This window comes from Bufo bufo, chromosome 2 (assembly GCF_905171765.1).
Source record: "Bufo bufo chromosome 2, aBufBuf1.1, whole genome shotgun sequence".
Classification (NCBI taxonomy): domain Eukaryota; kingdom Metazoa; phylum Chordata; class Amphibia; order Anura; family Bufonidae; genus Bufo; species Bufo bufo.
The window spans coordinates 57,587,747-57,600,814 of record NC_053390.1 but is presented as its reverse complement, the minus strand read 5'-3'; the positions used below and the strand labels follow the sequence as shown (position 1 = coordinate 57,600,814).

The 13,068-nt window shown below is 46.4% G+C and overlaps 1 protein-coding gene across 1 annotated transcript in view; it reads right to left on the bottom strand.

Moving 5' to 3' along the window:
- LOXHD1 (lipoxygenase homology PLAT domains 1) overlaps positions 1 to 13,068 on the bottom strand; it is a 201,941-nt gene that overhangs the window by 86,092 nt on the left and 102,781 nt on the right. Inside the window, exons 9-11 of the mRNA XM_040421148.1 lie at positions 9,689 to 9,769; positions 8,912 to 9,096; positions 464 to 562 (exon numbers count right to left, since the gene is read on the bottom strand). Of these exons, the coding sequence (XP_040277082.1) occupies positions 464 to 562; positions 8,912 to 9,096; positions 9,689 to 9,769 (365 nt within the window). The remainder of the gene's footprint in view (positions 1 to 463; positions 563 to 8,911; positions 9,097 to 9,688; positions 9,770 to 13,068) is intronic.

Sequence of the window (13,068 nt, the reverse complement as noted above, 5' to 3'; positions counted from 1 at the left end):
GTATTATACTCCAGAGCTGCACTCACTATTCTGCTGGTGCAGTCACTGTATACATACATTACATTACTTATCCTGTACTGATCCTGAGTTACATCCTGTATTACACTCCAGAGCTGCGCTCACTATTCTGCTGGTGGAGTCACTGTGTACATACATTACATTACTTATCCTGTACTGATTCTGAGTTACGTCCTGTATTATACTCCAGAGCTGCACTCACTATTCTGCTGGTGGAGTCACTGTGTACATACATGACACTACTTGTATATTAACTATCACTTCCCTCCATTGTCTGATGGTGGACGCAATATCCACACTGCAAATACTAAAGAACGACAATGCATGGGACTGTGCCGGTCAGACACATGTGACATAAATCAATTGGGTCTGACCACCAACAGCCTGAACGTCAGTCCAGGAATAACGTTATACCAACCAACCACGTCAAGGAGATCTACTCTACCTGTGTCTCCATTTTCACCAAAAATATTCAGGAACACATCGGCATCTGTGCCACTGCCATTGGCGGAGCCAGTAAACACACGGGCAATATATTTGTTCACTGCAAGAAAATCAAAAAGGAAAAAGAATATCTTCCAGTGAGATACATTTATTTCTTAGAATATGTTATAATGTATTTGTTTCTTCTTTCAATCATTTTATTCATTTGTCCGATTCAAAAAAAAAAAACATCTCATCAAAGGGTTCGGCCCATCTCATACATTAGGGGTGTATCGCTAGTATATGCCCCCAATGTCTGATAGGTCTCAGAGGTGGCACCTATCTCTAGAACAGAGCCTGCAAAATAAAGGAGGGCGTGTCCGTCCTCCATCCATTTCTATGGGAGTGGCGAAAATAGCCTAGTCCCATTGAAATGAATGGGAAGCGCACCACACAAGTGCAGCTATCGCTCCGTTCGTGGGGCTGACAGGAATAGCCGAGTCAGAGTTCGGCTGATTTCGGCACTCCAATAGAAATGAATGGAAGACGGCCTCGCATGAGCGGTGCACTCTCCTTTACTTTGCAGAACAGATAGGTGCAGGTCCCAGAGGTGGAACCCGCACTTATAAGACAGTGGGGGCATATCCTAGCGATATGCCCCCAACATATGACATGGGCCAACCTTGGTGAGATCCACCAGTTCCCGGGCTCTTCTTCTGCCATCCAAGATGGCCGCACCACTTCTTAGTCCCAAGACACTTCCTACTTGCTCTTGGATTGGCCAGCAATGTTCATGTGAGCAGTGTTGACCAATCCCAGGGCAGGAGGAAGTGTCTTGTGCTGCCAAATGCACAATATGCATCAGGTAGTCAAAGAAGCGGTGCGGCCATCTTGGATGGTAGAAGAGGATCCTAGGAATTGGCAGATCTGTATCTCAAAAGATGAAAGGAGGTCACCGTGTAGGCGTTCTGTTCATTGCCCAGTTAATGTGAAGTTCTTTTCTTGAACCAGAAGGTCGCTTTAAGACCAATGCTGAGGAGTATCTTTAGATTTTGGAAAGTCCCAGTGGGTTCCTATTGCAAAGTTTAGGATGGGCCCCACCCCTGCTGAGCTCTGAGAAATATGCTGCTTTTTAAAAAAAAATTAAGTTACTGTAAACTATAATTTTATATCAAGACACGGAGGCTCATATTTGCTTAACTCTTTCTTTACTGTACATTTAGCAGCAAAGATAACTGAAGAAAAAATATCAGTGTAACCATGGCAACAACTCCACCCCCATAGCCCCTATATAAGGCCCATCACCACATGAACACTTCCTCTTTCTTTGCTGCTTCAGCTCAGATAAGTGGATGATTTTACTTGCTGTTTCATTTACTGGTTTCATATATATATATCTATACTTCTTTGTACTTATATTTTATTAATACCTTAGTTACGCTGTATTTCTATCCTAGTCCCTTGCTGGAAGACTTGTCTTCCTCCATTTTTCTCTATATCCTATATATATATTTATATATTCCTTCCCCTTCCTTCGGGGGTTAATCGCTTTGCTGTTATCTGTTTTCTCTGCCTATTTGCGCTGTCGGCGCATTGTTAGGTTTTTTCCCCATTCCGGCGTTCCGTTTTGGGCTGTTTTTCCCTTAGGGGTGTCTCGGCCATTTTACTTGTTCCCCTTCATCCCCCCCCCCCCCCCCCCCTCCTTCTTCATTACCTTTGTCCTTGTTCCCGCTCCGTCTTCCCGGGCTTTTGCGGCGCAGCTCTCTTCAGGCGCCGAGATCTCGCGATACTGAGCGAGATTCTCGGCCGCAGTCGTTTGTCTCCGTTCACCTCATTGGCTTCGGGTGAAGGGGAGGAGTCTCGTCGCTGCTCTGCATCGCTGCGGCTCCCTTCCTCTCAGTTCACATCTCCGGATTCAACAGTACAGTTCTTCCTTACAGTTCTTCCTTCAGCGCCGTTATATTCTGTCTATAGGGGTGACTTACTCCTCTAGATAGTCCCTTCCAGCATGTCTAACGTCCCTGTGTCCCCGGCCAGCTCTATTCAGGTGAGGCACTCTGGTCATGTGTCACCAGTCCCTCCCCATGGGGTTAATGAGGTCTCGGCTCATGAGTTACAGGCTGCTAACCTCCAGCAGTCTATTTCTGAAGCTGTTGTAGCTGCTATGGGCTCAGTGTCAGTGTCCTTATCTCAATCTATCTCCCAGGCCCTGAGGGCTCAACCTATCACTGACATGCCCCCTCCTGCCTCCAGAACACATGTGAATGTGGGCTCTGTCCCATCTAATGAATGCGCGTTTAAGTCGCGCAAAAGAGCTAACCCGCGCCCGGCAGAAAGGGTGCGATCTTGGAAAACCGCACGTCTCAACCGGAGCCGGTTTCTGATTCAGACGCAGAGTCTGTTGAGGAGGCTTATGATGATTACCCCCACCAGTCTGGGGAGGATGATTTAATTGATGGGGCAGTTGATCCTGCTATTGAGGATGACCCGTCTAATGCAACGGGGACAGGTATTGACCCTATAGTGTCTGACAAAGATGCTATCCTGGATCCCATGGGGAACCCTCTGTTCGACCCCGACCAATTGCACCATCCGAGGTCCTCTGAATGGCTTCCCGCCACTCATGTGGCTCAGTATCTGGAAGCAAGGATCCGTACTCCCCTGTCCAAAGAGGCTCGCAGTAAATTACGGGCGGAATGTCCGCGACCTCTAATTCCGCACAAAATATGCGAGACCCCCAGCGTAGACCCTAAAGTGGTTCAGTTTCTTGCTAAAACAGGGTTCAACCCGCGCAAGGGGTTGGACTCGGCATTGAAAGCTTGCCAAGACAAGCTGCTTGATTTGACCGGGCCATTGGCAAAAATCTTTGATCTTGCTGAATGTGCTAAAGCAGCGGGCACACAGGTTGACCCTGAGACCCTCAGTGGTTGGGCCCAAAGGGCTATTTGTCTGACTGGCAATATAAATACTTCAATTGCCATTGAAAGAAGAAAGGCCATATTATTGAAAATTGAGCCAAAATTGGCCAATTTATCCCTGTCAGAATCTGGGAAAGAGGCCCAAGGTCTCCTCTTTGGGGACCCATTCATAAAAGAATTAGAAAAATATGTTGGGGCCTTCACGGCCCTTGATAAAGCGCAAAGCTCCATGCGCCGCGTTTTCCAGACGCGTTTTTCCTCCAGGGCCGGCAATCTTAGGAGCCGACTGTCCGGCCGAACCAACTTCCAGCCCAGAGGTACGGGCCGTGGCTCCTTCAATTACCGCCAGTCGCTGCAGGATTCCAAGTACCAACCTACCTTCTTCCCATCCCGCGAAGGTCCTTCTCGCTTCAGAGGGTTCAGAGGCGCTTCTGGGTCTAGACGCCCTTATGGTAAGTCGTCCATGTGTGTCGTCTCTGATTCCCCAACAGGTTGGGGGAAGGATCCGTCTCTTTTCCCATGCGTGGTCAAAGATCACCTCAGACCAGTGGGTTCTCTCTACGGTCCGGGGTTTTACCATCGAACTGGTATCCACCCCAACGAACCTTCCCGCTATTCTATGGGGTCCAGTCTCAGACCAAACGCTCTTACATGCAGAACTTTCGTCCCTTCTATTCAAAGGAGCTATAGAGTTGTCTCCCGATCCTCACTTGGGGGTGCTGAGCAGCATCTTTTTGGTACAGAAGAAAGGTGGCCAGTTCCGACCAGTCATAAATCTCAAACATTTGAATGTCTTCGTTCGCTACAGACATTTCAAAATGGAGGGCATCCATCTTCTAAGAGATATGCTTCTTCCAAGAGACTGGTTCGTCAAGTTGGATCTGGAGGATGCGTACCTTACGGTTCCGATAGCTCCTTCGTCCCGAAATCTCCTTCAGTTTTTATGGAACGGTCAGACATGGAGGTTTACTTGCCTCCCGTTTGGCCTATTCTCCGCTCCGTGGTGTTTTACAAAACTCTTGAAACCGGTAGTGGCTTGGCTCAGAGCGAGAGGGGTGCGTCTAATCATCTATTTAGACGACATCCTGATCATGGCCCAGAATCCTTCCCTTCTGTTAGATCATTTGGAAATGGCCAAATCCCTTCTTCAGGGGCTAGGTTTCATTCTCAATGTGGAGAAGTCGTGCCTCATACCAGCCACCACGGTAGAGTTCCTGGGTTTTGCCATAAACTCTTTGGATCTATCCCTCAGTCTTTCCTTAGCCAAAGTCAAGTCAATCCGCAAAGAGATTCGTCATGCGTTATTGCTCCCACAGTTATCCCTCCGACACCTGGCTCGCCTGATCGGTCTTCTCACTTCTTCCATTCAGGCGATATTTCCTGCTCCCCTCCATTATCGTGCTCTACAGAGACTAAAAATTGCTCACCTGAGAGCGGGAGCCTCATACTCAGATACTCTGGTCTTGGATTCGGAGACCAGAGACGAGTTAATTTGGTGGATACACAATCTGTCAGTATGGAACGGCCGGGCTATTTTCGGCCCGCATCCAGATATGGTTATCGAGTCCGACGCCAGTCTGATGGGGTGGGGAGCACACTGTCAGGGAGTCTCCACGAGTGGAGCGTGGTCTCCCGAGGAGTCTCGTCTTCACATCAATGCCCTCGAGCTCTTAGCGGGTTCCTTTGCGATCCGCAGTTTCGCTCAGGGTTCAGTTCGGGCGTGTATTCGCCTGCGTATGGACAATGTCTCGGCTGTCCGATACGTGAACTGCCTAGGGGGGACTCGGTCCAGGGTTTTGTCTTGTCTGGCCAAAGACTTTTGGGAATTTTGTCTTTCCAACAGAATTTCGGTGGTGGCGGAATACATTCCAGGCCTCCACAACACCTTAGCCGACTGGAGTTCTCGTTACATTTCGGACTCCAGCGACTGGAGGTTGGATCCGAGGGTCTTCCGAGATATTGTATCTCTCTGGGGCCCGTTTTGCATCGATTTGTTTGCGTTACACCTGAACACTCAGCTACCCAGGTACTTCAGTTGGCGTCCGGATCCGCATGCGGAAGCCGTAGATGCCTTCCTTCAGAACTGGGGCGACTCTCTCCACTATGCTTTTCCCCCATTCACACTCATCCCTCGTGTACTCGCTCAGGTTCGCCGCCAACAAGCGCAGTTAGTACTGTTAGTTCCCTTTTGGCAGACACAGTCGTGGTTTCCACAGTTACTGAGTCTTCTCACGGAGGTACCTCGACTTCTGCCGTTTTTTCCTCAGCTGCTACTCGACCCTTACGGTGGCCACCATCCACTCCTGTTGGACGGATCCTTGCAGCTTCTAGCTTGCCGAGTTTCAGGGGTTCCTGGGATTCCTCACAATTTTCGGCTGCAACCAGGCAGCTGTTGGAGTCAGCTTGGGCTCCAGGCACTAGACGAGCCTATCAGTCTGCGTGGGACGTCTGGGTTCGTTGGTGCGATTCACGGGACTTGGATTCCCTGCAAGCCCCTGTAGCCGCTATTCTTCAATTCCTCACTTCTCTCTTTGAGGTGGGTAAAGCTTACCATACATTAAACGTGTACCGCTCCGCTATTTCCTCCAGACATTCCGGTTTTGACGGTTGCCCCGCCTGCCAACACCCTTTGGTTTGTAGATTGTTACGGGGGTCTCGCCTGTCGCGTCCTCCTAGACCTCGTTTCTCTACCACTTGGGATGTCGCTACAGTCCTCCGTTTCTTGGAGGATTGTCCTCTCAACTCTTTACTGTCTCTGCGACAACTGTCAGCCAAGTTAGTGACCCTTCTTTGTTTGGTGGCTTGTAAGCGCGTCTCGGATGTCCGAGCTTTGGACATTGACGCGCGTTATTTTACTCCTCATGGCGTTATGTTCAACATATCTCGTCGCTCGAAAACGGGTATTAAGTCGGTTACTTTTCCATCTTTTCCTTCTTCTCTGCAACTGTGCCCCGTTGCATGCTTAAAGGAATACGAGTCTCGCACCCTATCTTTTCGCTCTGGAGATTCCCCTCAATTGTTTATTTCTTTTCGGCGCCCTTTTGCTCCGGTAACCAGCGTTACGCTTTCCCGGTGGGTGAAGTGGATTCTTTCTCTCTCTGGGATTGACACTTCCATATTTACCGCGCATTCGGTACGTGGAGCAGCGGCTACCTCAATGTCGGTGGCCGGAGCCCGTTTAGAGGATGTCATGAAGCTGGCGGATTGGTCCCGAGTCTCTACCTTTCGGGAATTCTATTTCAGACCTAATCCGCATGTTTTTACCTCAGTCATTGCTCAGCTTTAAACTTGCAAATATGAGCCTCTGTGTCTTGATATAAAATTGAGGATTTTACTAAGTCATGACGTAAAGTCATGATTTTATGAAAGACATGGAGGCGAGTATTTCCCACCCTTTGTTTTATGCCCACCCATCTGGTCTGTGGGGTCTCGTGATCTTTTGGAATGTTATTTATTTGTATTTATTTATTGAATGCTTTATTGTTTTCGCAGGGAATGAGTCCGGGTTTGGTTTTGCCACACTCGGTTAGTTAGTATCCATATTACCATGATGTCTTATTTTCTCTTCAGGTTGATCGCCCCTGTCAGCTGCTTCCAGGTGTTCTCCTTGCTGCAATCCACTGTTGTTGTTCGCAGTCGAAGTTCGGGCTGTTTGTTGACCGGTCCAAGTTCAAGGTTCTCGTCGGTTGAAGTCCACAAAGAAAGAGGAAGTGTTCATGTGGTGATGCGCCTTATATAGGGGCTATGGGGGTGGAGTTGTTGCCATGGTTACACTGATATTTTTTCTTCAGTTATCTTTGCTGCTAAATGTACAGTAAAGAAAGAGTTAAGCAAATACTCGCCTCCGTGTCTTTCATAAAATCTTGACTTTACGTCATGACTTAGTAAAATCCTCAATTTTATGACATATCATTATTGGGATTGCAGCCCTGATTTTTCACACTTAAACAACAAAACTCTATGCAAAGAGCATCCCCTAGTGGTGACTGCAGGAATCACTGCGAAGCAGGAGAAGCAGGTCAGTGCCAGGATCCCTCTCACTGCCTCATATCAATGGCATGGTCTGCCACTATTGTAGGTCACTTGGGTTTTTGTCACCCTAATTTTCACTATTAAACAGGGCCAGGCTGACATTATAGATGTGAAAATGTCACCTGAATTTAACTCTGCATTTCTTTTGTTTAAGTATGCCCCCGTTTTTGTGTAATTTTAACTTTTATTATATGCAAATGAGCCTCTAGGAGCGGGGGGGGGGGGCCTTGCACCTGCTCCTAGAGGCTCCGTTCGCCCACCTCATTTCCACACCCGTCTATCTTGATTGACAGGGCCAGGCCAGCGTTGGTTCTCCTGCTGGCCCCGTCTGCTGTGTAAACCTCGCGCCTGCGCCGTCCCGTTCAGTATTCGGCGCAGGCGCAGTGAGTAAGCCGGCGCCGGCGCCGTATACTGAATTGGGACGGTGCAGGCGCGAGATTTACACAGCAGACGGGGCCAGCAGGAGAACCAACGCTGGCCTGGCCCTGTCAATCAAGACAGAAGGGCGTGGAAATGAGGTGGGCGAACGGAGCCTCTAGGAGCAGGTGCAACGCCCCCCCCCCCCCCTCCCCGCGCTCCTATCATTTGCATATAATAAAAGTTAAATTCAGGTGACATTTTCACTTCTATAATGTCAGCCTGTTTAATAGCGAAAATTGGGGTGACAGAAACCCTTTAATTGGATGATTTCTTCTCGATTCACATCCAAATCTAAATTCAAAATTCTAATGGTTTCCTATAAATATGGGAGCTACAGTTACACAGGTCACATGTCTGACAGTGGGGGAGGGGATTATTGCTGTCTGTTTCTAACGGCAACCACACAAATTGGAAAGTAGCCCCAAATGCAACATGAAAATTGCAACAGCAAGTGGCATTTGTCATGTACTAATGTATTGTGCTTGTCCGTGTTGCCTCCTTTGCTGGCTGGATTCATTTTTCCATTGTATTATGCACTGCTCGTTTCCATAGTTACGGCCACCCTGTAATCCATCAGTGGTGGTCGTGCTTGCACACTATAGGAAAAATTGCCTGCCATTCTGGCGGCCGGGACCATGGGAGCAGACATAGGCTGGTGCTTTTTTCTATAGTGTGCAAGCACGACCACCACTGATGGATTGCAGGGTGGTCGCAACCATGGAAACCAGCAGTGTATAATTTGATGGAAAAATGAATCAAACCAGCAAAGGAGGCAATATGGACAATCATAATACATTAGTAAGTGCCTTCTATTAACTTTCTCTACATAATAAATGCTATTTGCTGAAGTGACACAACCCCTTTAAGAAAAACATACCTGCCAACCGCCAGACTGAACCATATAGAGAACTTTAAAGGGGGTGGGGCTTACATTACATTTAGATGGGTGTTTCCAAAATGTTGGGGGTTGTGAGCAGAAAGGGAGGGGGCTTAGTAATATACCATCATTTGGGATACAAATGTTGGCGTGTAAGATAAAAGATGTACAAATTTAAGAGCGACATGTTGAATTAGGATGTGGAAGTGGTCCATGTACTTACTTTTGGGCACGTCCATGGGGTTGAGGCTTCCCAGCAGATCTCTGACATACAACCCATCGCCATCTTCTTTGCTCAGCCAGTTGTTACACGGGAAATAGAAGCGCAGATGAGGTCTGTTCATGTCAGTGACGATCACGCGATCAAGATACCAACCTGCATTCATCCCTGTGTTATCATGCTCAATTCTAGGGGGAACAAAATAGCAGGGTTGGATTTCACCATCATTATCAAAGCTGGGGTGCTAGTAAAAACGGACATATTAAAGGAAAACTCTACCCAAGAGTAAGCACAAGTGAAGTTGTGCGAGAATACATCGGATTGCATGTTTTGGCTTGAAAATCTGGCCAACATGAACTATCAAAGTTCCTCTTGGGCGGGGCATAGATCTGAAGTGCTCCGTGGGGGATGGTCCTATATCCATTGAGCAGTTTTCTGTTTTCACTTAAACACTGTATTGTGATTCTCATTAAGTCTATTGTTACTTTTATAATATATTTTTTAGCATCTAGATATAACATTATAGTCAGATGCTCACTTTCTTCTGCATTTGTATTTTATTGTATTTTTTATTCACTTCTTTGACTTGATAAGGAAAATAAATGTGATTTTACTGCTATTCATACTAAACAAATAAAAAGCTGTTTATTTGCTCGCCAGGAACCATACAGTGCACTGTGAGTAATCAAATTATTTCTCATCTTTCTGAAAACTAAAAGGATGTATGTCGCCATCTACTGGTTGTCAGAGGGTACTGCACATGCAACACATTCGGTTTACCTGATTTTTTTGAGGGGTCCAACATTATTGGTTTTCACTCGGAAAACGTCCGTCTTCGTCCTCTCGAAAGCTGTTTTGCTCCTATAACGTAGGTACATCGGTCAGTCATATACCATGAAATTATGCACAAAAGCGATGACAAAAACTCATCTAACAAGCGCGGGAAAAAAAAGACTTGGCTGTCGCTGAGTCCACTAGTCAGGTACATGCCACCACAGAGGAAGAAAACCGGAGTTCAGGATCTTTGGAAGAAATGTCATTATTGTCATGGAGGCCGCGCTGATCGCCGATTTATACATTGCTTCCAAATGTGTTTCTTGTGCACGAAACACCTGTAAAAAGTGCAAAGTCCATGAGAATTCCAGGACGTATTAAGCCCCAGAATCCTCTCTGTATGTAAGAGCTGGAGAGGTTTATTACCTTATATACATGGGGGATATAGACAGAATCCGGTGCAGAGGTATATATATATATATATATATAATGTGCTGTAACCCATAGCAACTAATCAGCAGATTGCATTCATTGTCCACAGCACTAAAAATGGTGGCTGAAAGGGATTGTCCACCTTAAAGGGTGTCTGTCAGCAGTTCTGTCCCTATGACACTGACTGACCTGTTACATGTGCGCTTGGCAGCTGAAGGCATCTGTGTTGGTCCCATGTCCATATGTGTCCACATTGCTGAGAAAAATGATGTTTTATTATATGCAAATGAGCCTCTAGGAGCAACGGGGACGTTGCCGTTACACCTACAGAGTCTGCTCTCTCTGCAACTGCCGCGCCCTCTGCACTTTGGACTTTAGGAGAAGTCAGGGCCAGACGTGATGACGTTTTCACTGCCTGGTCCTGTCAATCAAACTGGAGAGGGCGCGGCAGTTGCATTGAGAGCAGAGGCTCTAGGAGTAATGGCAACGCCCCCGTTGCTCCTAGAGGCTCATTTGCAGATACTAAAGAATCATTTTTCTCAGTAATGAGGACACATATGAACATGGGACCAACACAGACGCCTTCACCTGCCAAGCGCACATGTAACAGGTCAGCCAGTGTCACAGGTACAAATCTGCGGACAGATGCCCTTTAAGAGCTAAGTGCAATGGTGGACGCCTTACTCCACCGGTTCTCAGCAGGTGCAATGTAAAAAAGTAAGCAACTGATCACAGATGATGCTCTTAGCATGGAGGCAACAAGGACAAAGTCCGCAGGGTCAACGAGCCAGGTCCCTGCTATCAGCTGCAATATGACTATTTCAGGCTGGATTAGCCACTACTGGCCACAGCAGTCTGTATACTCTGCAAGCACGTTTCATACATATCCCCCATGGATTAGTATAGGAGTACTGCAGGTATTTTTTTATTCTATTCACTCTGACATATGTTAACAATGGCATCCTTATACCATGGAGGCATAGGAAATGAATGGCGTAATCTGTTACAAGCTGATGAGTATAAACTAAACAACAGCGGCCTACATTGACTAATGTGAGTGCATCTAGTCCGTGTCATGACCTGGGACACAATTTGGCCCAAATTGGGGCAATTTGGCACCTTTATGGTGCAACATGGGCCTTCTAGTTTAAAGATATGCTCTGCAGGGGTGGGGTTCACCTAGGCAGGGGCATGACTTATTAGAAGAGGCGTGTGCTACAATTCTGGTGTAATATTCTGTCTTAATCCTAACCAGCTAATAGTTAGTATGCAGTCAGAGAACAGTGTCTATCCGTGCGCCAAATTTATTCCCTGTGATACATCTGACCTGTCTAAGCTTATGCCATCTAGAGGATTGGTAAATCTTCCCCAATATTGCTTAGGGCTGAACATCTGACTATGAGAATAATTTGAGATTGCACTACCGTTCATCTCCATGCAGTGGCGCCACTTACTAAACAAAATTTTGAGTTAGTAGTATGGAGTCAGTGGGCTACTGGAGCTCAGTAAGTAGTTGGACAGGGTGGCTTGATCCATCTTGAATGCAAGGTGTTAACCCTGTATGAATCTGTAGTTGAATAAATGTCTTAAAGGGAACCTGTCGCCATGAAAATGCTACAGAGCAGGAGGAGATGAGCAGATAGATTTTTCATTTTTTGGGAAAGATTCAATTCCCTGTTCATTCAATGCTTAGGAGTCCAGTGGGCGGAGTGACTCAATGATTGGCAGCTTTCCCTGTATGTGCATACGAAGATCAATGAGTAGAACCGCCCACTGGACTCCTAAGCATTAAAAAGTAGATTTTCTACTGAATCATTTCCCATAAGACTATACATCAATCTGCTCAGCTCCTCCCGCTCTGTGACAGGTAGCCATTAAGGTGCAAGGCCTCAAAGCAGGGGTGCACACCGCCCCAGGGCATAAATAGAGTGGCGGCAGCCCATCCTTCTTTACTCTACATATGTATGTATTATTTATGTTAACCAGCAGAGGGCTCCCTAAGCACAGCAACATATGCAAACAGACGAGGGGGCAACAAGTGCCATCCCAGCTGTGCTAGGATGGCGGGTTTCATTATAAAAACCAGGAGCTGCAGCAGGGGGCGCCATTTTTACACTGCACTTTTTTTTCGATTGTAAATGGAGGGGTGTGAATAGGGACGGGGGATGTTTTACTAATACCACCAGGTATTATATATATATATATATATATATAATTAAAATTATATGAAAGTATATGAAAAAAAATTCCCGCAGTACTCAATATTCTAAACCAATCACAAGCAAATACATTACCAGTAATCTAACCCAGGGAACACGGTGAAAAAAAATCATTTGCCTTAATAATTTTGCCATAAGAACTAAAATGTCACCCAAGCCAGCAAAATGTATCGTATAAACTCAGAAAAGATCGACTAAAAGAGTTAGAAAAGGTCCTCACTGTATATAAAAATATATAAAAAGTGTAGAAAAAAAAATAAATACAGAAGTTTATTCCCAGTACTTTAGTGTTGTCATAGGGACATGTCACCATCCTCATCACTGTTCACATACATGTAGAGGTGTATACAGGCAGATGGCGATATGGATGGTGATTGGAATCCACACAATGGGCTTTATAAGACAGCACTAGCTGCTCCTAGTGACCAATCAGAGTTCACCTCAGTTCTATAAGCTGCACTGTGATTGGCTGCTAAGAAAGTCTGGATATCAGAGAGGCATCAGGTGTCTCCAGCCTCAGAGACGCTCCTGTATCTGACTCCTTATGGCAAAACTATCAAACACAATGTTTTTTTAAATACATGATCATTGAAAATATATATATTTTTTATTTTTAGTTAATTAACCAGTAGAGATTGGCTTTGCGGCTGTTGCTGCGCACAGTGAGGTGGCGGATGGAGGGCTCCCTGTACTCCGGCCCCAGCTGCAGAGTCAAGCGATACCTCACCTGTAATA